Genomic DNA, 26,295 nt, shown 5'->3' with positions numbered 1-26,295 from the left:
TCTGGTGCGCAGGCGCAAGCGGCAGCCGCCAAGTCCTCTTGCGCAGGCGCGCTGCTCGCTTCTACAAGGCAGACGATCCAGAGGCAAAAGATTAATTTGTTGGGGGCGGCGGTGACGGGGAGCGGCCGGGAAAGGACGGCAAACACACCGCTTCCGCACACCTGTTGGCTCTCTCAGCTTTACCTGCACTCACAGTCGCCCTTGATCACTCCGGGAGCGGTCCGTGGGGCTGAGGGAGCCCGAGGCGGATTGGCGCCTGCGCGCCTGCGCGCGTACGGTGGCCGGAAGGGGCCAGAGGTGGGTCTGCCGGGTGACAGTCGCGAGCCCCACCCTTTTCCCACGTGGCTGCGAAGACCGGGTGAGAAGCGGCGGCTGCGGAGTCCCCTCGCGCTGGGAGGGGAGTGGGCAACTCGGGGTCGGGCTGGTGACTATGGCGCCACCCTCGCGGACTTGGATTTGGGGAGTGACTGTTACAGAAGCCGCCGGGGGACAAAATCCCCCATTTCCCTGGCCTCTGCTTTCTTTTATTAATTTATTTATTCATTACTTATGTACTGAGTGCCTGCTGCCGTGATGAACAAAGTTGGCTGGACCCCAGTTCTCCTGGAGGTTAAATTTGAGGCACTGCCTCGGCAGTAAACGCAAATGAAATAAATGAACTATATCGCTCCAGGTAGATACGGTATTAAAATAGAAGGATAATGCGATGGGAGAGAGGGGGCTGCTTTAACCAGAGTGTTTATGAAAAGAGCGACCCTTTGGTAGCTGGGAAGGATCAGAAAAAGGTGGGAAAGTGCAGGTGAGAAGGTGTGGGTAAGAGACCTGGGTAAGGTCTACATAGAGAAAGTGCTGGTGAGGAGACTGGATTTTGTTCTGAGAGGGTTGGGATGCCACTGCAGGATTTTGAGCAGTGAGGCCTCTTTGTGATTTCAGGTTTCCATTTGGCACTGAGTGGAGAATAGAGATGCAGAGTGTGGCCGGGAGGAAGCTGGGACTATGCCTAAACCAGGGTGGGTGTGTCCAGGTGGAGGAAGATGGAGGAGTCATTAGAGTCCCTGCCAGGTCAGGGCAGTGTTTTCCTGATGCGCAGAATCCTGACTAAGAAAGGGAAACTGGCTGTCCGTTGGGGCCTGACTAACTCCCTTTCTTTCCATACCTTGAACGTATCACGAGGGGCTGTTTCCCTCCTTTCCCAGTGTGGACTGTTCCCAGGTGGCTCCCAGACGACCATTCCTAGGCACTTTCTCATGAGCTCCAGATCTGTACTTTTCATTCTGCCCCCTAGCCCCGTGCCTGACCTGGGGGACCCCTGCGGGATTCGCCCTAGAGGTGGTCCTAGAGCCAGACACTCATCTCCCCAGCTCAGGGAGCCCAGGACTGGGCAGGGGGAGGTTCATGGGGCAGGGGAAACAAGGCCAGAGAACACATAATAGGTTCTGCGTGGTCAGGGAAGGCTCCCAGGATGAGGCGGCCTGGAAGAGCTAGCAGAAATTCTGCAGAGAACCCGGGGGAAGGAAGATGTTAATGAAGCAGGGTGGCATGATGGCCAGGCCTTTTACTGCTTGTGTGATCTCTGGAAGGTCCTTCCCCTCTCTGAGCTTCAGATTCCTCATCTGTAAAGTAGGCATAATGGCATTCACCTTTAGGATGGTGCCTCTGTGACAGAGTGGCCACTCACTGTTGACCCATTCGGCTCTGAAGCATGGCTAGGGGTGGTGGAAGCATTGTTTGGTGGCAGAGTCAAGGACAGTCCCTCCAACAGCCACAGCTGGGAAGTTCTTGCCCCTCGGAGCTGGTCAGGAACATTTCCTCACACGCACACACCAGCCCAGGTGCCTCACTGAGAAACTCTACTGAAACAGAAAGTCTTCACTGTTTTCCTTCACCTTTGACCTTGAAAATCCTTAGCAACCCCTAAACAGGCTCCTTGTTCTGGGCCAGAAAGAAAGTGGGGGGGTGGGGGTTAATATTAAGGGAGCAAGGTGTGGTGTTTGATGCTCTTATGCCTCCCCCTCTAAGTAAACTGGTCAAATTACCTCTAAGCAACAAATAAAAGGAACAATAGCTAATGTTATGGAGCTCTTACTCTGTGCCAAATCCTATTCTAAGCGCTTTATAGGAATTAACTGCCTGAATTTGCACTGCAGCCCTGTGAGATACATTCTCTTTGTTTATCCCCATATTACACAGGAGAGAGTTGACTTGACCAAAGGTGAAGTTAAGTGGAAGGCCTGGGATTCGAGTCACCCCGGCTGACCCCAGAGCCTGTCCTTCTCCTAGCCAAAACATCTGCACAAACAGATGGAATATTCACTTCCTGCACCACCTCTACAAAGAGAAGCGTGGGCTTGAGTGGCCTGTTTCCCACACGGCCCAAATTTGCACTCAGATTTTTGCCACATTCCCCTGCTGCTGTCCTAGAACTCCCTGTGCCTTTGTTCCCCTAACGTTTTCTGTGATGTGCAATTCTTTAACAGACCTGGGACCAGAAACAAAAAATTGTTTTGAAAGACAATATTAGGGCAATTGAGAAAGTTGATCATGGGGTGTACATCAGCAAATAGTATCGTATCACTGTTAAACTTCCTGTGTTAAATTTTCGTTGTGCATTGAACATATAAGAGCGTCCTTTTCTTGGGAGATTCATGCCAACGTCTTTAGGAGGGAAGGGTCTGATGCCTGGAGCCTGTTCTCACCTGGCCTGTGTGTATGCAGGAACAGAAAGAGATTAACTTGGCAAAATGTTAACAACTTGTAAACTTAGAATGGGACAGGTGTTCTTCGTACTATTCTTGCAACTTTACTATAAATTTTAAAAATGATGCATTTTAACGGGAACTTAGTATTACCACAACGAACAAGGGAGATCTAGTAAAAGAAGCAAAATGAAAGGAGTTGTTAATCCCCAGTAGGCTCAGGGCCTGAGCCCTGTTTCCCCCTTTGCTAAAAAGAGGTGGCGGTTACTATTAGGTGTTAACAAATCACTTGTACCCCCAAAGGCCTCCTTATTGAGATGATAATCTGTTTTTACTGAGGGTTCTTTCTTATTTGACTCAGTGACCTACCCCCAGTCTCCCAGAGGAAGAGGCATTGCCCAGGGTTACTGGGCCATCCAGCTGCTGACACATCCCTCTGGCTTTCAGCGTTTGCCTGTGCTGGGTTTCACTTGCTTTTGTTTTTAAACAACACATTTTTATATGTTGTGTTTATTTTTATTTATTGTTTTCATTTTTTTTTAATGTTTGTTTTACTTATTGTGGGAGAGAAAAAGTGCGAGCTGGGGGAGGAGCAGAGAGAGAGGGGGAGAGAGAGTCCCAACCAAGCAGGCTCTGCACTGTTAGCGCAGAGCCCAAGGCAGAGTTCGATCTCACAAACCGTGAGATCATGATCTGAGCCGAAATCAAGAGTCGGATGTTTAACCAGCTGAGCCAACAAGGCGCCCCCAAATAGTACTTTTTTAAATTGATCTGTTACTTACATACCATGATATCCACCCATTTTAAGTGTACAATTTAGGGGTGCCTGGCTGGTACAGTTGGAGTAACATGTGACTCTTGATCTCAGGGTTGTGAGTTGGAGCCCCACATTGGGTGTAGAGATTACTTAAATAAATAAAAGTTTAAAAATTAATAAATTAATAATAACATGCACAATTCAGTGATTTTAAGTATATTCATAAAGTTGTGTAACCATCACCACTATCTAATTGTAGACCATTTCATTACCCCCGAAGGAGACCCTCCACTCATTAGCAGTCAATCCCTGTCCCCCTCCCCCAGCCCCTTCAACCACTGATCTGTTTTCTGTTCCTATGGATTTGCCTGTTTTGGACATTTCATATAAATGGAATCACATACTGTGTGTGTGGACTGTGTCTGGCTTCTTTGACTTAGCACGATGTTTTCAGGGTTCTTCCACATTGTACCGTGTGTCAGGGCTTCCTTTTTATGACTGAGTAATATTCCATTGTTCAGGCATGTTACATTTATTTTATCCGTTCACTTGCTGATAGATTCCCCATCCTGTTCATGGTTGTCATGATTTATTTGTTGACAGTCTCAGGTGTTTGTCCTGTACTTAAGGTAGCCCCCGAGTGGGGATTTTGCAGACCCACATTGCCCTGGTGCTGGTTGATGTGTCCCTCTGTCCTTGATTTCCTGCAAACTGCTCATTAGCTCTGGCTCCTTGCTTGTCCAGTATGAGAGCCACGCATCACATGTGGATGTTTACATTAAAATGAATGACAAAGTTAAAAAATACACAGTGCCTCAGTCACACTAGTCACATTTCAGCTGCTGGAACTCACATGGATGGCACAGATCTAGAATATCCATAATCACAGAGAATTCCATTGGATGCTTGGTCAGATTGGGTTTGCGTTTTTTGGCAAGATAACTTCACAGGTGCTTTTCATTCTTGTCCAGGGGCAGTGGTGGTGGGTTTCTCTTGGTGCTGTGAAATCACACAGCGGACCCATGTACTATCCACTCATTGTCAGGTTCCCCATCAGTTTCGCTCCTCACGGTTTTGCAGCCTGTGGGGAGGGTTGTCCAAATCTGTCCTGTTGTGGATAATTAGTTGGAGTTCATCTACAGAGCAGAACTTTTCCTCATCCTCTCTCTCTAACCTGGTAATTATATGAGGGACATAGGATGTGTTTGGACCCTTTATTTGCCAGTTTTCAACAGAATGAGCAGGGTGTGTTTTAGTACTATTATTAGGAACACACAGATTTTGATTTTGATATCAAAATACTGTTTTTTGTTTTGCTTTTTTTTAAAAGCAAACTTGTCACATCTTTGGCCTATTGATGACTCTTAGGGTTTGCTTCCAAGTCCTTTGACATGATCCTGACAGTTTTTAGAAGCTTCCTTGCTTTCTGGTCTGACAAGATGTTCCTGGCTCATCTCCTCTGGCCTCATTTCTTCTCAGTCCTAGAATCGGCCATTCCTCCAAAAGCCCTATCTTCTTTGGTGGGAAATGGTACTAAGCGACCACAGTTGGCGTTTAGGGTGTTCACTTCCTCTAGGTGTTATTTCTTCTAGGTGTTATTTCCAAGACCTGAACTGAGATCGAGAGTCGGACGCTTAACCGACTGAGCCACCCAGGCACCCCTATTAGAATCTTTTTTCTTTTAGGCTAGTTCCTAATGATGTAAATATTATTACTTACTTGCTATATCCACATTGGCTTCTGAATAACGTTACTAATATTATTTTCAATAATGTGATTACTAAAAACTGTTGAAGATTTTCTTTTGTAAATTTTTCTTTTCTATCCTTATTGTACATCCCAGTAAGAACATATGGTTCTATCACTGCATTAAAAAAATTTTTTTAATGTTTATTTTTGAGGGGGAGAGGGGCAGAAAGAGCAAGAGACACAGAATTCAAAGCAGGCTCTAGGCTCTGAGTGCAGAGCCCAATGTGGGGCTCGAACTCACATGACCTGAGCCAAAGTCAGACGCTTAACTGACGGAGCATCCAGGCACCCCAATCACTGTATTTTTTAAAGTTTATTTATTTATTTTTGAGAGGGAGATTGGGGGGAGGGGCAGAGGGAGAGAGAGAATCCCAAGCAGGCTCTGCACTGTCAGCATAGAGCCCAATGTGGAGCTCAAACTCACAAACTGTGAGATCATGCTCTGAACTGAAATAAAAAAGCAGAACACTTAACTGACTGAGACACCCAGGTGCCCCCATCACTGCATTTTAAATTCCACGTAGATAAACTGTTAGTTTCATGGTTTTCATTTTACTCTTGATTTTTAGGAATTACTTGCATTTTTATTTTGGTTTGTATTGATTTCTTTATTTTTCTAAACATGTAAAGCATTTACATGAGTTCTAAATTTAACCAATGAAATAAGGTACATTTCGGAGAAAATAATCCAGCTTCTAGCCTTGCCCACATCACCCTTTTCCCTACCTCCCCTTACAGGAAACTATTTCTATTAGTTTTTTACTTAGTGTTCTTATTACTACTAATTTTTATTTTAAAGCATTTACTGGTATAAGAGCGTATCATTATAAGTAAGTTGTTTTATTACACAGTTACATATGGAATACCTAGCTGTATGATAAAATATATGGTTATTACATATCACGATGCATATTGCACATCATAAATAATGCATGTTATGCATAATATAGCATTATAATCATATATTATTTCATTATGATGGCGTAATAACACATGACATTGTTAAGATTATTTTTCTTTTTTTTGTTTACTATAAGGACACATATTAATATCTCCCCTTTCTTAGATAAAATGTAAACTACCTGCCCTCTTCTGCAGTTTTTTAAAAAAATTTTATTTATTTTTAAGAGAGAGACAGAGTGCTAGTGGGGAGGGACAGAAAGAGAGGGAGACACAGAATCGAAAGCAGGCTCCAGGCTCTGAGCTGTCAGCACAGAGCCCGACATGAGGCTCAAACCCATGAACTGTGAGATCATGACCTGAGCCAAAGCTGGCCGCTTAACCAGCAGCCACAGTGGTACCCTGCACTTTGTTTTTTAAGAGAGAGAGAGTGAGTGAGTGCACACGAGCGCACACAAACAAGCAGGGGAGGGGCAGGAAGAGAGAATCCCAAGCAGGCTCTGAGCTGTCAGCGCAGAGCCCTCTGTGGGACTCGATCTCACAAACTGTGAGATCTTGGCCTGAGCCGAAATCAAGAGTCAGATGCTTAACTGACTGAGCCACCCAGACGCCCCTCTTCTGCACTTTTAGAAGCTCTGCAGATGGTGGGGTATCAGCCTTTTCTGTGACTCAGGTTGTAAGAATTTCTCCTGGTTGGTGCTAGACTCTGGCCCTGCTTCCCTAAATGATAGCCAAGCTCACAGTTGTCCTCTCACCCTCAGTGAAGCTTGCTTCCTGCCTTGACTTCTCAGCGTGGGAGTGTCTGTCGGCTGGCACCTGCCCCCCATGCACAGGAGATGAAGATGGCCTCCAAGCGCATCACCCAGGAGACCTTTGACGCAGCCGTTTGTGAAAACATTGAAGAGTTCGACATGGGGCCAGAGGAGGCCTTAAGAGAGGCTGTGGAACAATTTGAATCACAAGGTAGGGCAGCATGGCTCTGTCCCAGCGCTGGTCTGGCTCTTTGCCTGATAGCTCCAGTCCACTGCTCTTATCGTACAAGAGTAAAGTCTTACTGTGGCTCTGTCTTGCCTGTGTGGCAGCCCTGGGCCCCGTCCCTTCTCTGTTCTCTGCCCCAGGCAGGCTGGCCGTCTTCTCCCACTTGGCTCTTGCCCTCCTTCTACTTGCCTTGACCCCACTCAGACATCTACGGGGCTGACTCCTTCAAAGTGGGTCTCATTTTAATTGCTACTTCCTTGAAGAGGCTTCTCTTGAAGATCTCTCAGGAAACAGAGCCACCTGCCTCCCTGCGCCACCTGCACTCCAGCTTGAGTTCATGGGGGCAGAAAAGGGTGCTTTCACCAGCCTGTGGAAACAGGTGGCATCCTCAAAACAGGCCACGGGAACAGTGGTTATGAGGAGATTGTTTACAATGGTGTGGGCAGGGATAAGAGACCCTGTTGGCCACAGCAGGGACCTCCCCTGCCCCACAACAGTCCCTGGCTGGGGGTGGAGAGTCATCTGATAGAGGCAGAGGCTGGGAGCTGGGAAGGAATACCCTCCCCAACCCATCCTATCAGGATCTCAAGTCCTGGTCCCCCTTGGCCAAGCGCAGTGAGATACCAGAGGGCAAGGGAGCCCAGGGTCCAACCTCTGTGTCCCAGGTACAGAGTGGGATATAGACACTGGACAGGGACTAGAGGAGTAGCCAGAAGTATTCTGTGCAGTGGGGCCTTCCTGGGTGGTGCCATGGTGGGTGAGGGTGCAGTGAAAGGATGCAGGGTTAGGAGCAATGGGAGCCCCAAGGGATAAGGCTGTGGGGTCTCCTCCCATCTCAACTCACCAGGTAGAATGTGTCCGTCACTGCAGTGATGGCCTGCAGCCTCACTACTGCTCTCCTCTCATTGGTTGGACAGGGCCAAGGGGCAAAGACCACCGCCCCCACCCCACATCCTTATACCCCTGTATGAATGTGGCTGCTGGGTCCTGGTGCAGAGAGTTTGGTGTGGGGAGCTGGGTAGACCCAGACTCAAAGGTCTCCACAGTGGGGTGGTCCCAGAAGAAGGGACATGAGTTGTGTTCTAGCGGTCCTATCGGGATGATGGCTGTCACTTGTTTCCTGATTCCCTCACCCCCCGCAGGGGTGGATCTGAGCAACATTGTAAAGCTGGCACCCAGAGTCTCTGCAGATGGACCCCAGGAGCCCACACATGACATCCTCCAGGTAGGAAAGGGTGGCCCATGTGGGCAAGGCTAGCCTTACACATGTGGTTCCACCTGTCTGTTAGGGACACCTTTTCATCGGTTTCCAGATGGCAGATGCAGGCTCTGAAGGGCAGGTACCCAGCATGTACACGCGAACCCAAGCTTGCAGCCAGGGCTCCCTGAGGCCACATTTGAGGGCCTTTTTGGGGTGGATGGTGCTTACGGTAGTCCCTGGTGTTGGGAGCCTTGGGGTAGAGGGCACCTTGGAGGAGCCCCTTGGGAAGAGCCTCCCAACCACTGAGTTTGCTCAGTGATGGACAGGGATTGCAGGAAGAGAATGGGACCCTAGTAAGGCTATCACCTATTAAGCAGTGACTGTTCACCAGCACATTACAGCCTGCTTCCTTAGCCGTAAAATTGGCCTACGAGGTAGGTGGTGTGGTCCCTGACTTACTGATGAGGAAACAGAGACCTGCAGCTTGCCCTTACTCTCCAGCACCCAAGCAAGGAAGGTGACGTTCACAGAGGTTAAATAACTCACCTGAAGATCACCCATCAAACACTGATAAGCTCTTGATAAAACAGCAAAAGGCTCTAGTGTTTATTGAGAACTGACTTTAGAGTCAGTTCTGTGCAAGGTACTTTCTCTGTGCTATCTCAGTTATTCTCCCAAAGACCCCTGCAAGGCTGGGATTATTATCCTTGTTTATACCCACAGATGGGTACTTCAAAGAGAAAAAAATAATTTACCTGACAACAAGAGAGTGTAGTGATAAAAGAGGAAGTTAGAAGACACAGCCCTGGGTGTGAACCCAGCTCTGCCCAAGGCAAGGTATTTACTTCTTCCTGCCCTAGGGTCCTCACCATCTCCTGCCTCATAGAGGCTTTGAGAAAATTCTCATTGTGGTTTTGACTTATTTGCTAGTAAGGATGAATGTATTTTAAAATAAGCTGTCTTCCGTGTTCTTACTGATTTGTACATGCCCTTTATGTATGAAAGATCTCAGTCACAATAGTCTTTAGTAATCAGTGAGTATTTCTTAAGTGCTCAGCATTGTGCTAACTTCTTAAAACATATTATCTCAATCGGTTTTTAGTCCATTTTGCTGATCAGGAATCTGACGCTTCCCTAAAGTAACTGACTCCCCTGTGGTCACAGTCAGGGGCAGAGCTGGGGCTCAGACCCAGGTCCCTCTCCCAGGAAAGTCAAGCTGAGAACAGCTCTAATGTCTTTACTAGCCATACAGGAAATTCCATTTATTTACAACCTTGCTCTTTTATTCCTCTTAATTCTGCTTTTAAATTTTTATTTTTCATTACTGAAGAGGAATGTGAACATTCGTGGCATAAAAGGTGTAAGGAGTAGTCAAGCATTTATAGCAAAATCTCAAAGTCCCTGTCCTGTCTCTCCCATCAACCCGCTTCTCTCCCTTCTATGTGGGAGGCACCACACACATTGGGTTTCATATCCTCCCAGCCTTACTCTCACTTTGAAGTTGAACCAGCCCCTTCTCATCCTGCAGCACCATTGACCTCAGTTGTTGTGGCTCCAGTGTGTGAAAAAGGCTTATCTGGAGAAGGAGAAAAATTCAACTCTGTGATGCCTTTTGAAATGAATCCGCCAGAGTCATGAAACTCGTTGCACACAGACTTGTAGAAACAAAACCAAGAAGTCCCAGAACTCTCTGAGAACAAATGAGCCAGACCGGTTTGATTTTATTATTTCTTTAATTAAAAAAAATTTTTTTTAATGTTTATTTTTGAGGTGGGGGGGAGGGACAGAGAGAGAGGGAGACGCAGAATCTGGAGCAAGCTCTAGGCTCCAAGCAGTCAGCACAGAGCCTGATGCGGGGCTTGAACTCACCAACCATGAGATCATGACTTGAGTCAAAAGTCGGACACTTCACTGACTGAGCCACCCAGGTGCCCCTGTATACTCTTTTCAAATTGTTATATTACTTTTTCCCCCAACGGCTTTGTGTTGAATCGGGGTAAATCAACAGTATGTGCTGTGTGGTTTCATTTGGCAGATCAATATCTGTGGAGTGACTGGGAGAGACAAACAGGAGACATCTGGTTATCGGCAGGTCTGGTAAAGGTAGCTTGTACCTTCCTTGGAGAGCTGGCCGCTGGGGGTGCGATAGTTACAGTTGTATGATAGCAGCCCAAAACAGCAGCCGTTTTATGCTCCTTATGATTCGGCTGGGTTGACTGAGCTCAGCCAGATGGTTCTTCTGCCGGGCTCTCTCGAAGCCTCTTGCAGTGACAGCTGGGGCTGCAAGGTTTAATTTGTCTGTATTCATGTGTGTGGCCCCTTGGAGGGACCCTGAGATGGCTGGGTCTCTCCCTGTCTGTGTGGCCTCTGAGGCTCAAAGCTCCTAAAAACACAAGAGTGGAAGCTGCCACAGCCGGACTGAATTTCCACCCCAGGCCCAGATCCCAGAAGAGGGAATCGCAGCAGGACACGACCCTGTCGCTGTGGAACCTCTTTGGGCTGAGCTGACCCTGAGGCTGAGCTGACACTGAGGCTTCTCCCATTTCTTTTAGGCTCTGGATGACCTGCAGGAGTCCGTGGCCCACTCTCTCCCCCAGGAAGTGTCAGCGCACCTTGCCCGCTTTTTTGAGCAGTGCAAGCGGGACAAGGCTTGCCGCTTCCTGGCAGCCCAGAAAGGGGCCTACCCCATCCTTCTCGCTGCCTGGAAGCTTGCAGTAGTAAGTGACCAGGGCCTCCTGCTCCAGGCCCTCAACGCCCTGTCTGTTCTGACCGATGGCCAGCCCGACCTCCTAGACAGCCAGGGCTTGCAGCTGCTGGTGACCACCCTGTCCCAGAATGCCGACGCAGCCGATCTGACCTGTTCTGGGATCCGCTGTGTGTGCCATGCCTGCCTGAAGCACGAGCAGAATCGGCAGAGCCTGGTGAAGGCCGGTGTGCTGCCCCTGCTGACCGGTGCCATCACCCGGCATGGCCACTGCGCCGACGTGGTCAGGGAGGCCTGCTGGGCCCTCCGGGTCATGACCTCCGATGATGACATCCGTGTGCCCTTTGGCCATGCCCACGACCATGCCAAGATGATTGTGCAGGAGAATGGAGGCTTGAAGGTGCTCATTGAGGCCACCAAAGGTAAGAGCAGGTGTGAGAGTGAGAGTTGGGTTTTAAGATTACTTCAGGCATGGCTGGCTCTTACTCTCACCCACATGGCAGCCTTAGTGGAACAGTGTGCCTACTCTTGGTTGCTGCTCTTGGAGAGTTCCAGGCCGGTGCTCATTGGCCAGGACCAAACTTTGTGCCTATCTCTGGAGCCATTTGGGGAAAGGGTTTGGCTCCGTCCGTTCACACAGAGAAAGGAGAAGGGAAAGCCTCCCAAGGGGACAAATAAAGGTGTTTCCCAAAGATGGTCCCCAGTGGAGATTTATACTTTGGTTCATATTTAGCCACACATTCTTATACATGTACATGTTCTTCACTGGGGTGATCATGGCAATCCAGGCACAGGAGGTCACAGCGCTGATGTTCAGACCCAGACTTCCCTGCCTCTGTCCACTGTACCCACCAGAAAAGGCCTGACTGTGGTCCGATGCACAGAAGATGCTGGAAGAATAAATCCTTCCCAGCCTACCTGTGGCTCTGGCTCAATGGCTAGGCTTGTGTGTGCAACTCTGGCCCTGTCTTCTGGAGAGATAGGCTTGCCTCAGTTTCTTCTCCACACCTCTGGAGAGGATGAAAACAGGTTCTGACTATCTGCAAAGTCAGGCTGCTTTTCTGAGAGGTAATTTACATCTTTCTCATTGATACGAGTTCATATCGGTCAGGGTTCTACCAGAGAAGCAGAACTAGTGGGATATGTGTGTGGATGTATATGTATATTTATTTTAAAGACTTGGCCCAGGTGGCTGTGGGGCTGCTGAGTCTGACACCCTGGAGCAGGCTTGAGAGGAGCCAGCACCACAGTCCTCCGGCGAGCTTCTTCCTCTTCGGGGAGACCTCAGTTTCCCTCTTCAGGCCTTCAGCTGACTGGACGAAGCCCACCCACACCATCAAGGGTCATCTTGAAGTCGGCCAATCATAGATGTCACCACACCTAGAGAGTACCTCTGCTCAGATTAGTGTTCATGCCGGTGCTGGGGGCAGCACCCTGACCAGGGGGCCACTGCAGCTGACTGCCATAGAGCTCTGTATAAATCATGGCTCTCCACTACCCCCCTGCCCCCCGTGTGGGCCTCAGTGCAGGCGTTTCCTCCCTCGTGCCTCTGCACTTCGTCTTCGGCATCTGTGTTCAATTTTGCCTGGGTCAACTCTATCCATATGTCCCTCTACAGTTTCTGGGTTTCCCGTTGCACTTAGAAAGGTCATTCCCACCCCAGGAACATAAAAATAGCCTCGGATGTTTTATTATAGCTCTATTATGGTTTTCTTTTTTTAGTTGAGATCATCAGTTGGTCTGGAATTTATCTGGGACGCGGTGTGGGGGAGGGCGTGTGCCCGTGTCTTCTCCTGCGGCCAGCAGGGGGCACTGCAGGCCCGAGCAGCCCTGGTGTCCACTGGGGCTCTCCTGGTACCGGTGGCCTCCCTGCCTGGCAGAAGGGCCCAGCTTCTCAGGCAGAGCAGGATTCGAATCAGGACCTCTGGCTCCTGGCTCCAAGCTGGGACTGGTCCTCTGCGTGTGCTCGCCCAGCAGTGGTTCCTCTCCCTCCCTCCCCCCAGCCTTCTCAGACAACCCCAGCGTCCTGAGTGAGCTCTGCAGCACCCTGTCCCGCCTGGCTGTCCGCAACGAATTCTGCCAGGAGGTCGTCGACCTTGGAGGCCTCGGTGTCTTGGTGGCCCTACTGGCCAACTGCAGCAACCACCAGGTGGGCATCCAGAGCCATCTTAGGCCGTCTTAGCCGTCTTAGAAGCCCCCTCACCTGTGTTTCGATTTGTCATTTCTCTTGATGCCAAGGGAAGGTTCCAGACTTCCCAGTGAACTCTGCCCCTCTGGGCCCTAACCTTTGAACCAGAGCATGCCGCCCCTGCCTGCAGTTTTCACTTCTCATTGAACCGAGGACAGGAAGTAAAGTTTTGGGAGAGAACAAATCCACCCACCCTCTCTCACTGTCCCCTTGCCCCTTTGTATTTTCTGCTAGCAGGGAGAGGAATGCGAGTGGGTGTTGGCAGGGGCTGGCCCAGACCCCAGCTCAGGTGTGTGAAGCTTGAGTGAGGCAAATCCTTGGAGCCTCAGTTTCCCCATCCGTAAAATGGGGCAGGGACCCCTGTTCATTATTCTTTCACTTAGCTGTCGCATGTTAACCCCCTCTGTACATGCGTGGCCTATGACAGCAATAGTCCTATTGACCCCAAGCCCCGCTAGTGATATCAGCCAGGCTCCTGTGCAGGTGACAGAATGCTGAACCTGAACCAGCATAAGCAGATGAGGCGATGCATTTTGTTTGTACTCCTGGGCAGCCAGAGGTCGGTGGGGCTTGGTTTCCTTCCTACCGTTTTCCTTCCTACCTTTTTCTCTTTCATGGCTCTGCCGCTCACTGGGGCGGTCAGCGGTCCCGGCAGCATCTGGTCAGCCTCAGCTCAGGTGGGTCGGCACTCAGCTGAGGACCCAACTCTGGCCAGGGAACCCTGTGCCCTGATTCCTGGTCTGAGCCACACGTCCCCTCTGTGTATGAGGGGTGAGTGTCAAGGTGGTTCAAATGCCTGGCTTGGACGCAAGTGTAATTCACAGGGTCTTGCCCCCCTAAGCCTCTCCTGACCCCCACTTTTTCAAAACTTTTTTTTTAACGTTTATTTATTTTTGAGAGACAGAACATGAGTGGGGGAGGGGCAGAGAGAGAGGGAGAGACAGAATCCGAAGCAGGCTCCAGGCTCTCAGCTGTCTGCACAGAGCCTGACACGGAGCTTGAACCCATGAACATGAGAACATGACCTGAGCTGAAGTCAACACTTAACCAACTGAGCTACCCAGGCACCCCACTCCCCTGCCTTTTCTATGCAGCAGGTAAGAACCCTGCTGTTACATGCTGTCTGCGTGCCCCAGGGTGGCCCCACCTGTTGTTCAAATAGCAAAACAATCCCAGATTCTCCCTTCTGACCCCCTCTCACAAACCAGCAACCGAGCAGTCATTGTCTGGCACAGCACAGGAGGATGAGCTGGCCAGAGGTGACCCCCACATCGCCCTCCTTTTAGGACCTTGTGAAGCAAGTGTTGAGTGCCCTGCGGGCCATCGCAGGCAATGATGATGTGAAGGATGCCATTGTTCGAGCTGGAGGGACAGAGTCCATTGTGGCTGCCATGACCCAGCACCTGGCCAGCCCCCAGGTACCTACCGCAAGCGGGATGTGCACAGAGTGGGGTACCATGGCTGTATCTGCATGGCGCTCTTCCCCATTTCCTCAAGTAGGCATAGGGCTGGGGTGGGGTGCACAAGAGGCCTGGGTTGAGACCCTAAGAGTGTGGTTGGTGTTTTTATCACCCGGAATCATTCTGTTTATTACTGATCCAGTATATACATGGGCTGGCAGTCATCTATCTAGGTGAAATTGGGGAATTAACTGTGGCGGTCCTGGTGGGCCTCCCCAAATGATGGGTATCTGACTGTCTCAGCCATTCCTGTGACCCCCACAGGTGTGCGAGCAGAGCTGTGCAGCCCTGTGCGTCCTGGCCCTGCGAAAGCCAGAGAATAGCCGGGTCATCATGGAGGGCGGCGGGGCCCTGGCTGCAGTGCAAGCCATGAAGGCACACCCGCAAGAGGCCGGAGTGCAGGTGAGCCTGGGAGCAGGAGAAAGGGTCAGGACTCAGGCCCTCCCTGTCCCCGTCCCCATCACAGCCCAGTTCTCTCAAGGTCCCCCCTTCCCAGCCCCCAAAGTCCTGTATCTTTTTCCCAGTTCTGCCCATGGCTGTCTTCCTGTTCCTTTGCTTTGCCTGCAGTGATCTTTTCCTTTCCTAGCAGTCCCTAAAGGGGGGTAGTTAGAGGAGGGAGAGATGAGAGGAGAGCAGGTGGGGGATCTGCTGGGGCCTTTGGAAAGTTCCTTGCTGACCAAGACCACTCCTTCGTGTTCTGCGTGTGGGACCCACTGTCCATGCCTTACTGGCAAGTCAGGGAAGCCGAGCAGTAGACAGGGCTGTGTGCACCCCTGCCAGAGACCCACATGGCTCCCTGTAGCTGCCGGCACTGTCCCCAACTCCCCCGTTCCCACCTCTAGCACCCTCCCAGCACAGGGGTCTCCTTGTTGGTCCTTAGACACGCCAGGCTCTGTCCCACTCAGGGCCCTTCTGCTGATAGTGTCTCCTCTGGGACACTGTGCCCTTGGCTCGCTCATCACCTTGCCCACGCCTGACCACCCTGGCCAGACAGCTCCTCACACCTCACTTCCTCATCTAGCCTCCCAGTGGTGGGGTGCTTTGTGACACCCACACATGGCAGAGGAGCAGGGCACAGATGTTGGCGAATGGGCGCTGATGTAATTGACAGGTGGACCATGAGCACAACCTCCCTCTTCCCACTGTCCCTCTGCCATCCTGGGGCCCCTGCCCAGGCTCTTGCCAGCCTCAGGGGATCTTGCTCTGAGACTAGGTGTCCAGTACCTGAGGGATCAGCCCCACCTGCCAAGCACTTGGCTACTGCCCCGAGCTTCAGTCTCCTCGCAGAGATGGGGAAATCGGCCCTGCCCCCCAGGGCAGCTGAGAGGATGAAGTGGGGACGTGAACCTAGCCTGATGAACCATGGCAGAGGCACCTACTGTATGTTGGTTGTGGTCATTTTCGCCCACTCTGTTATGGTGAGGGCCCCGAGGTCAGAGTAGACCCCATGCATCTTACAGCCACTCACCTTCAGTTCTCCTTCCCAGAAGCAGGCCTGCATGCTGATCCGTAACCTGGTGGCCCGGAGCCAGGCCTTTTCACAGCCCATCCTGGACCTGGGGGCTGAAGCACTCATCTTGCAGGCCCGTGCTGCCCACCGTGACTGCGAGGATGTGGCCAAAGCTGCCCTGCGGGACCTTGGCTGCCGCGTCGAGCTCCGAGAGCTGTGGACTGGCCAAAAGGGCAACCTGGCACCATGACCCCAGGCTCAGTCTGGGCTGTGGCTCTTCATGAGTCATGTGACTCAGGACCAGGGAGGAGTCACTCTACTCCCCAGATTCCTCCCCCACTCAGCCAGAGGTGTTTTCTGATAGGCACCAGGTCCAGGCTAGGGTGTCAAGGGAGCATTGGTGAAGCGTCTACACAGCAGAAAGCAGCTCCTGGGACCTGGCGTCTGTTCACCTTGTTCCCCTCACCAGCCAACAGCATTGGTGTCATCCATCCTGCCCTCCCACCCCCACGCCTTGCCCTTTCCTACCCGAAGGGCATCCTTAGCATTGTCTAGGGGCGATGTGCCGATTGAAATTTGGAAGCCATGCTGGCCAATCTCACAGCAGGGTGGGGCCCTCCTTCCACTCCTACAAGTCTGTTTTCTTCCCTGCTGGTCTCTCACTTGTAATATGGGTTGCAGGTGCCTTGCTTTGCTGGATAGAGGACGGGGCCCAAGCTCTTCTGCCTCCAGGGGTCCCAGGCCAGCCAGTAATGACCAGTAATAAAAGATTGTTAGCTGAACAGTGGAGGGCTCTCTTCCATAGTGCAATGGAGTGTGGAGGTTGCATCCAGCCGCCTGAGAGAATGGGAGAGGGGCAGACCTCTGGGGAGGCTGTGCGGTCACTGAGGAAAGCAAAGGAGCTTTGATAACAGCCTGGGGTATATGATCTGCTGTCACTCTCAGACAATCTGCTCTGGCCATGGTCCACACCATGGGTCTCTGGGACCAAGGCCCCTATTTCTGGGTATGTATCACTCAGTCAGTCTGTGGCCTTGAGCTAGTGATACAATCTCTCTGAGCCCTGATTTGATCGTAAAATGGGGAGGGGGAAAATAGAGCCCCCTCTGAGGGGTTCGAGCAGAGCTGGGCACATGGGAGGTACCCAACTATTTTAGCTTCACTATCTCAGTTTCCCTAGAAGGACTGACCTGTATTCCCCTGCCTGGGGACTTGAAGTCATTACTCTCTGGGTGGCTTCGGCAGCCTGCCTTCCTGTTTTGAGCCTCACTTTCTGTAGCATGGACATCACTGTTGCTGCCCCCAGATGCTCATTGCAACCCCCAGGTGTTCTGGGGGTCCCCAGGAAGCTGTGCCCAGCAAACCCCAGCTCTTTTCTGCAGGTCTCCTTGGGGGTCATGTTGTGGTCATCTGGTAGCTTGTGTGGCCACACGGCCCAGGCAGGGTCAGGCAGCTCCGAGACCTCTGCTGGGCTCCAGGCGCTGTGCCTGACCTCTCCAGACCACACATTGGGAGCCCCTTGCCTCTCTTGGAACACTCAGCCTGTTGCTTGTCATTCACCTCCCCTAGCTTGAGAAGGGCCTGAATTTAGTCCTTGATATTAACTGAAACCCTTTTCTAGAATGCTCCTGGTTTCCATGGCTGATGCAAATAGCTGGGGCAGGGGGTGGCATCACCCTAGTCCTAACTCCCTATGGTGGTCAGTTCTCCCCAGCCATCGGCTGGGAGGACTGTGCCAGCTCAGGGAGGCTGACTTGAACCTCAGACCCAGTCACCACATTCAGACTCCCCGACTGGGAACTCCCCAAACACGTACAAGGATTCTTGTATCTGCTCCAGGACCTGCTGTCCTGACTTGACTTCTGGCTGGGACCCCCATGTGACCTTGGGGCCATCTTCAGGCCCTGTGAGCTTCATGTATCCTCGTCTGTCTGTTGGGAGCTGGGTAGTGCCAGCCAATTTCTGGGGAAGCCTGAGGCTCCATTCCTATCATTCCTGCCCCAGCTCTGCTCTCAATCTGTCCAAGGCTCCCCATTGCCCTCCCCATAAAACCAACTGTCCTCCAGACCCTGCCTACCTCCCAGTCTCATCTTCCCCACCATTCCTTTTTAGTTGTTTTTCTAGCCACATCAGCCTCCGTACCTCTGGGCCTTTGCACATGCTGTGTCTTGTATGGAGCACCTTTCCCCCCAGCCCTCCTCATGGCCAGCTCCTTCCTGACACCAGGTTCCAGCTCACATGTTGCCTCTATGGGGAGATTGCTCGTTACCCTTCACTGTCACCCTGGTCCCACCACCTCGTGTGCTGTGTCTCTGAGCTCTAAGCCTGTCTGAGGTCGCCTTGCTTGTGTGCTTTCCTGTTTGTCTGCTCCCTACTGCCCATGAGTTCCCTGTAGGCAAGCTCCTATTTTCCTGCTGTGTTCCAGCTTCCTGTAAGTGTTTTTGAATATACACCTAAATAATAAAGGGAGTGGTTTGGAGGGAAGGCCTCTGCCCCCACAGCTCCAGTGTTCTCCCCTGGGCTGGCCAGCCTTCCTCAAGCTGCAGGCCTCTTTGGGGAGGCATGGCTCTAGCTTATCAGTCCTTCACACCTTAGTCTGAGAAAACGGGCTTCGTCAGTGGGTGTGGCTCAGGGCCTGGTTGGAAGTCCCCAGGGTGGGTAGGCATATCACTGAGGTTGGGTTCCAGGCTCTGCTCTGCCACCTCAGGTGAACCTCAACCTCCTGTCCTGAAATGGGTTGAGTGTGTTGCTGCACAGGGCCACAGCTCCCAGCAAGGCACACAGCCCTTCTCTAAGGAGTGCTTGCCATCCTTGTTGATTGACATTGAAACCAGGGCTGAGGAGGAAACTACTGCAAGGGAGAGGCCAGTGTGTTCAGAAAATGACTCTACTGCTGTGTGATCTTGGATGAGTGGCCCAGCCTCTCTGAGCCTCTGGGAGGCTGAGTGAAACTGCCTTGAAACCAGTTGGGCTTGGCTGTCAACACTGCTACATTCAGCAGGTGTCCCTCCACCCAGGGGAAGACCCAGGGTCCCGGGTTATGAATTCATCTTTGAGAGGCAGGGCCTATGAATCCCATTTTCCAGATGAGAAATAGACTTATTGGCATTTGAGGGGCCACAGTGGGATGAGAACCCAGCTTGGCCTGCCTCTGCGCCTCTCCTCTTGCCAGTGTTGCTAACCTGACCTTGGGCAAATGGCTCTCTGGCCTCGGTTGATTAAACCCTGTCACTATGCCCAGGCCTGGCTCACAGCCATCTTGTCAGATGATTCCTGGGATCCCCGTGAGGTAGAGGAGACAGGAGGACAGAGAGACAGTGTCCTGCCCAGAGCCAGCCAGGCTGACACAGAAGAGTTAGGATCCCAGGCACCCTGGCCAGGCACAGCTGAAGTACCCATAGTGGGGGTGTCAGTTACTGATGCCAATGGCATCACTGGCCATTGTTGGAAGGCAGCAGGGAGGTTGACTGGCGCCAGCATGCTGACAAGCAAACAGAAGCAAGAGCCCAGGCAGTGCCTTTGGCACCCTCTGGAGAGGCAGCCTAGTGCTGGGCTGCTGCCTGACCCTTGTCTCAGTTGGCACTGTCCCTAGGGTACCATGGGACCTTCCAGGAGCTTGCTGCCTCCGTCTCAGGGCCTGACAGGTGGGTGCTGTGAGGAGGGACTCCTGTAGCATAAATATCTCCCTCTTTGGGTGGTAAACCCCACCCATAGTTGGTCTATGTCCACATTCCATGAAGTACTATTTACAGAAAGGGAAACAGGCCCCGAGAACAGTTTATCCATCACCAACACTCAGCAAGTGCTGGCTGTGGACCAACGAAGTTGTCAGCATTTTACTTCCATTCATTTTGTTAGGGCTGCCATTAACCCTGGGAGGTAGTTTGAGAAACTGAGGCAGAAAGTTTAAGTTACTTGCTGAAGGTCTGGCAGCCAGCAAGTAAAAAACAGGGACTCAAACCCAGCCTCAGGCCCTTTTGGCAAGGAACACTTGTAATGTGAGGATCAGTTTTCTCATCTGCAAAGTGGGTGCTGTCTCCCTTCCCCACTCCCACTCCCAACGATCTGGAAATCAGGTCAAGAGATGGTGTTTGGGAAGCACCCAGCCCAGTAAGGATCTGATTGATACCCATTAGGTGTTCAGTAGACCTCAGAGCCCTCCTTTTGTCCAGTGAGCAGAATGGAGACCAGGGTCTGGAAGTTGCTGGGAGTTATGGAGAAGGGCCCAGGTGGGAATATCATGGGTCAGATGGTGGCCTCAAGGCTAGTGACATCCACAGTGTGAGCCTTGGTGTTTTCTTCTTCCTCCCTACTGGGAGGCCTTTGAGCTGTTGTGGATGAAACACCTAGCAGGGAGCTTGCACAGTCCTGAAATGTGAACCCTTATTAAAGCCTAGCTCAGGTTTGCTCCTTCCCAGGATTCCTTGGTTATGAACTTGATCTCCACCAACCATAGCCTGCACCCAGAGGAAATAAGAGCCAGAATCTGGGAACATTTATAACCCTCTCCACTCTGGCCCTGGAGATTAAGGGAGTGCACTTTGTGAGTTAGAGAACTGGGTGAGCTTGGGGGAAGTGCCAGTGACACTGGAGCACTGGATGGCAGGTGTCTTCTCTAACTGCTGGGGTCAGTCTGCAAAGAATCCCACGAACCACACCTCACAAAGAGGCTGAGGCCCACAGGCCAGACAGACTTGCTGAGGGTCAAGTGCTTTCACCAGAAGGATGAGGTCAGGGCTGGGATAGAAGTTCTCACAGGGAGGCAACCCAAAAAAGGAAAGATCAGCGTGTAGGAATCATTGTCCTCTGAGGAAACAGATCCACAAGCACCTTGCCCAAGGTTGTGTAGTGGGCGGGTGGCTGGACATGGATTCGACCCAGACCGCTCAGGCCTGTGGTGGCTCTTCTCTGAAATTGACTTACCCCACTTCCAAAGAACAGGCTGCTTTAAATTCACCCCCAGATTTAACCACTTGAAGCGCTGTGGGCAAGGAACTTGACCTCTCTGTCAGTGGTCGCTTTGACCTCCTCGGATCTGGGTTAGTTTTCAGTTAATTCACAACAGGCTTATCTGGGAGAAGGCCCAATGGGAATGTCCTGAACTCAGAGAAGTCAAAGACTTCCAGAAAAACCACAAAGCTCGTGGGTAGGATTCCACCTGTCTCCATGTCTTCACAACAACCTGGAGCTGCAGGGGACGAACCTGAGTGACCTCAGAGAGTCTGCCCTCTCCATGTCTTTCTTTAGCAGGAAAATAACGGAGAGTGGGGGAATGGAGAATTATCCAGGAATCTTTCAGCTACGATGCCCCATGTTCACAGCCAGAGTTGGAAGTCTTGTTTCTGTGCTCTGCGGTCAGAGGGCCAGCTTCTTTGACATAGCCTCAGGGGACCCTGCACGGGGCGTCCGAGGCCATCTATAGCAGCCACTTTCCGGACCAAACTCTGCACCTTGCACGCGCCAGCGGTCGGAGGTGCACCGCCCCTGCCCCTGCGACCGGCCTCTGGGCCTGCCCGTCTTCGGCTTCGTAGCCAATCCTCATCGCCCTTCAGGCTACGCCCTCCGTTCTTCTCGCGCCAGCCGCGCCAGCCACTTCGGAGCCCTGCCCTTGCCCCCCAGGGATTGGTCCTCAGGGCTGCTCATCCTCTTCCAGAGCTCCAATCGTCGCCTACCTCCAGGACCTCACCTCCCGGCACCTCGCACCCTGCGGGACCACCTCGGGGACCAAAAACCTAACCCAAGAGCCCGCCTCTCCCCGTCAGTAATTGGTTCTAAGCGCTGCCTGTCTGTTTTATGCTAACCAATCCCTGTCTTTCCAAATGCTGATTGGCCAATGCGCATCCAATCGGAGCGTGGCGTGGACCCCTCCCGCGGCGCGCGCTGGGGGTGCGCGAGGCGGGGCCGTGGTGGCCGGAGGCGGCGGCGGCGGCGGCGGCAGTGAAAGCGACGCGTCCCAGCCGGTGAGGGGGAGTAGGGGGAGAGGGGAACGCGGGGGGGCGCAGTCGTCAGAGGGTCCGCTCCCCTTGGGCCGAGCCAGGGCGAGGCACGGTCCTGTCATGGATCCTGGGGCGGGGGCGGACGAGGCAGGGCGTGACAGCAGCGTCGCAGGGGCAGGGAGAGGTTAAAGCCCCCCCCATACACCCTGCATCCGGTGCTCCCTGGGAGGGCCTCCCAGCCGAATCTGAAGCCTCATGGTCAGTCTGCGCACACCTGACACCACGTCCCTTCTTGGTTGACACCCCCCCCCCATACACCTGAGACTACCCACCTCGCTGACCCCCACACCTCTAGGGCCATGTCTCCAGGAGCTCGGCACAGTTGATTCTTCACACCCACACGCACCTGAGACTGTACCCCCACTGATATGCTCTCACACACGCCTGACACTGCACACCCTCATATCACCTAAGATCCTCTCTCTTGATGACATCTCCACACCCAGATCCATGCACCCCCCACCTCTGCAACAGGGCCTGCACCCCTATACCCACGACTAAACGTGTGATCCTAAGCTTATGGCCCCACACTCACACCTTTGTCCGGTCATATCCCCTCACTGACTTTGCTCACATCCAGGTCTGTGCCCCTCTCACTTGCCCCCTCCCTTCAGCAACTTAGGTCAGCGTCCTCAGGTACTCTCCCCCACCCCTCCACCTGCCCTGTGCCTTTACAGTCCCTCTCTCCATCACGCACCCTCAGTCTTTGTGCCCACCCGTACCTTCTTACAGGTGCACCCATGTTTGTGTCCCTTTCTGTAATCATTGAACCCTTCCCCCACCCTAGGTCCTCTACCCTCCCCCACCCAAAAGAAAAGCCCACCCAGATGTTATATTTTCATTTATTTATGACAGTCTATAAAGTAATTTCTAGGCTTAGACTAATTCCTTTGGCCAGACGAAACCAGAATTATCTCCATTTTACCAGCAACAAACCTAAAGGGACTTCAGTTGGGGAGGCGGGGTTCATCCCTCCCTGACCATGGCTGACTCTTCTCTGTAGACCTTCCCCATTTTTGCCCATCTGCTGTGCTTATCTCCAAGGGGTTGGCAGGGGAAGGGACCCCCACCTTCCCTGCAGCTGTTCTTCAGGAGTCATGACTTTGAGTCCGGAAAGACTGAGCTGGAAGGGGCGGCCCCTGATTGCAGCACGTGTCTCCCGGTCGTGGGGCTGGGTGGGGGTGGGGCACTGCAGGGGCGGGACTTCAACACCTGGGGTGCCGCCAGAGGCCAGGTCGCCTGGGAGGGAGCTGCTGGCCTCCCGCCTCTGGCTCCAGCTCTTGCAGACTGAAGCCCCTCACTGATCCTCAAGAACTCCTTGGGCCCTCACAGCTGATAAACCTAGAGAGTAAGGAAACATTCTTGAGAGTGAGGCGAGCTAATGTTACAGCCACTTGGAGCCAAACTAAAACTGGAGCCTGGTGTGGTGCTGGGAATAATGATTTTTTCTGGAACTTTTCAAGTTCCTTGGAGTGTCATTTGCAAGTGTGCAGCATAGAAGGAGAGGGTGGCTTTGCTGTTGAAAAGTAGTAGTGTGGTGTGGTTTCCTGTAAGGTTTGCATAGTGCCTCTTAGCCCCCTTCTGCTTCTCCCTGCAAAGATGGTGCCAGAATATTCCGGAGGGTCATGTCACCTTCAGCTTCTCCTGGAGAAACTGAACCCATTGAGGTTTTCTGTCCAAATTCAAAAGGAGTCATTTAAAACCTGTGTGTTTACGTATGTGTACGTATATGCATATACATAGATGTATACGTGTATATACATCACACTCATCTATGTGTAGACACACATTTTATAAATACAGATGTATACATGTTTCTTTTATATACATATGCAACTCTATAAACTTTGACAAGGTAATTGATGTACATGGAAAAACAAAACAAAAGTCCAAAAAGGGCATACAGTGAAAATTAAGCAGATCTCCCACTGTCTGCACTCTGCCTTTCTGTAGGCATCCATTATTAATTAGCCCCGTTTCCTTCCAGAGACAGTCTACAGCTTGGAGGGAGGGACGTATATCCCCCACCTCTTTGAAACCCCTGATACCTTTGCATGAGTTTTTTATCAAACAGGTGTGCCAGTTTAGTAGCCAGCCCCTCGCTGATGCCTGTTCAGGTTGCCACTCATAGTTTCTCTTGCAAACTGAGCTGCAATGAATAGATGGAACCGAGCATGAGCAAATATGGAATGAACATGTGTGGGGTTCCAGCACAGACCCTTGAAACCTCCCGGTCTCCCTGGAACTTTCTGGGAGTGGCCAGGCCAAAGGGCGTATCCATTTAAATGGTTAATGTTCCTCCAGAGGAGGCCGTGCTGCCATCAGTTGTGTCTCCTCCGTGAAGCTGGAATTCTTATTTTCTCTCCCAGCGGCCAGAACAGTTACTGTCCAGTGTTCTGGTCTCTCCAGTCTGATAGGTAAAGCACAGCCTACGAGATCCTTTTGAACCCCACTTCTGTGCTTTCTATCCATCTCTTCAGCGCTCTAGCCCTGGTGCTGGTGGTCAAACATCATGCTTCCACAGTTGGACTAAAGTTCAGTCCAAGAAATATTTGAGTCCCTCCTCTGTGGAGCTCTGGAGGAAACCTTGGAGTTTGGGGTGGGGGGGGTCCTTTCAAGTCAGAGACATGGGCGTTGGCCACAGTCCTGGGAAGGGGGGTCTTAAAATGTTGGCTGTTACTAAAAAATTTTTTCCAACTTGGATCCAGCAAAACCACTTGGGTGTCTGAGGAGACTGAGATAAGTCAGATGTTAAATCTTTTGGGGAAGCTGTCTTGAGATTCTCTTGAGTCGTCGGCTGTTGCCCGCTGTTGGTGCCAGGTGGAGGGCACCTTTTGACTGAGGCCAGCCCTTTTCCCCCCTGTCATCCTGGAGTTTTTTTTTTTGTGTGCTTCTGTTTTGAGCAATTAGGCAATACAGGAATACTGACATGATCATGACTTCCCGCTCAGTTGGGTTTTTGCAAACCAGCTCTTTTTAAAAACACACCATATTCTTTATTTTTATTGTGAAATAATAAAAAGCCCGTGAGGTGCAGATGAAAAAAAGATAAAAGATAATGAAGCTGACATTCAGCTCAAGAAGTAGAACATTGCCCCCGGCGGCCCCTCCCTCATCACTGCACTATTTTTAAAATATGCTTGTCAATGTTTGTTTTCTTCACTGAGTACCTTTTGCTGCAGCTGAGTGCTTAGATTCTAGGGTCTCAACAAAGATCTGCAGAACCCAAGTTTTCTTTGGAAGCTGTGTCAGTAGGGTGGTCTGAGAGGTCCACGGAGGGGAGCAGGGATCTCAGGTCCATGGGCAGGTCAGCAGCCAGCACCAGGAGCTTTGATCTTAGAAGACTCCTGTCTTGTTAGTGTCCTGGGCCTGCTGTAACAAATTACCACAAGCTGGGTGGCTTAAGACAAGAGAAAGTTATTCTGTCATAGTTGTGGAGATCAGAAGATCAAAATCAAGATGGTAGATGGAATGTTTCTGTCTCCTTAAAATTCATATTTTGATTTTTTTTAATGTTTATTTTTCAGCATGAGTTGGGGAAGGGCAGAGAGAGAGGGAGACACAGAATCCGAAACAGGGTCCAGGCTCTGAGCTGTCAGCACAGAGCCTGATGCAGGGCTTGAACTCACAAACTGCAGGATCATGACCTGAGCCGGAGTCAGATGCTTAACTGACTTTGCCACCCAAGAGCCCTAAAATTCCTATTTTGAAACTTAATCCCCAACTGTGATGGCATTAGGAGGTGGGGTCTTAAGGAGGTGATTAGGTTGTAAGGGTGAAGCCCTCACGCTTAACTGACTGAGCCACCCAGGTGCCCCATGGGTGAAGCCCTCATGAATGGGATTAATGCCCTTATAAAAGAGGCCCTGCCCCTTCTGTTTTGTGAGGCACAGCAATAAGTTAGCCATCTGTGAACCCGGAGAAGTGCTATCACCAGACACCCAGTCTGCTGGAACCTTGATCTTGGACTCTCCAGCCTCCAGAACTGTGAAAAATACATTTCTGTTGTCCATAAGCTGCCCAGTTTATGATCTTCTGTTACCAGCCCAAACAGACTAAGACAAGCAGGGTCAGTTCCTACTGGGGGATCCGAAGGGAGAATCTTACGGAGCCTCTCTCCTGGCTGTGGTAGTTGGTGGCAATGCTTGCGGCCATATCATCCCAATCTCTGCCTCCATCTCTACACAGCCTTCTTCCCTGTGTGTCTTCGTCGTCG

General features: G+C 51.5%; 2 protein-coding genes across 3 annotated transcripts in view; both read left to right on the top strand.

Annotated features, from left to right (window-relative positions):
- Positions 1-32: 32 nt before the first annotated feature.
- On the top strand, positions 33-16,865 carry ARMC6 (armadillo repeat containing 6). 2 transcript variants are annotated; one of them, XM_039228047.1, is made up of 8 exons: positions 33-358; positions 6,894-7,065; positions 8,223-8,305; positions 10,834-11,407; positions 12,989-13,134; positions 14,460-14,591; positions 14,898-15,035; positions 16,121-16,865. In XM_039228047.1, exons 2-8 carry the CDS (start codon positions 6,939-6,941, stop codon positions 16,331-16,333), a joined length of 1,413 nt encoding a protein of 470 aa, XP_039083978.1. In that variant the 5' UTR covers positions 33-358; positions 6,894-6,938; the 3' UTR covers positions 16,334-16,865. The 2 variants fall into 2 exon arrangements, with proteins under 2 accessions (XP_039083978.1, XP_039083977.1); XM_039228046.1 differs by having other exon boundaries at positions 6,869-7,065.
- A 5,146-nt stretch (positions 16,866-22,011) lies between these two features.
- The window catches only part of SLC25A42 (solute carrier family 25 member 42), a 29,106-nt gene continuing 24,822 nt past the window's right edge, over positions 22,012-26,295 (top strand). Inside the window, exon 1 of the mRNA XM_039227995.1 lies at positions 22,012-22,043. The gene's annotated coding sequence lies outside the window, so the exon portion shown is untranslated. The remainder of the gene's footprint in view (positions 22,044-26,295) is intronic.

Source organism: Hyaena hyaena, unplaced genomic scaffold (genome assembly GCF_003009895.1).
Source record: "Hyaena hyaena isolate Hyena2069 unplaced genomic scaffold, ASM300989v1 scaffold_30, whole genome shotgun sequence".
NCBI classification, from domain to species: domain Eukaryota; kingdom Metazoa; phylum Chordata; class Mammalia; order Carnivora; family Hyaenidae; genus Hyaena; species Hyaena hyaena.
Note: the sequence above shows the minus strand (reverse complement) of the source record. Positions and strands in the feature narration are given on the sequence as shown.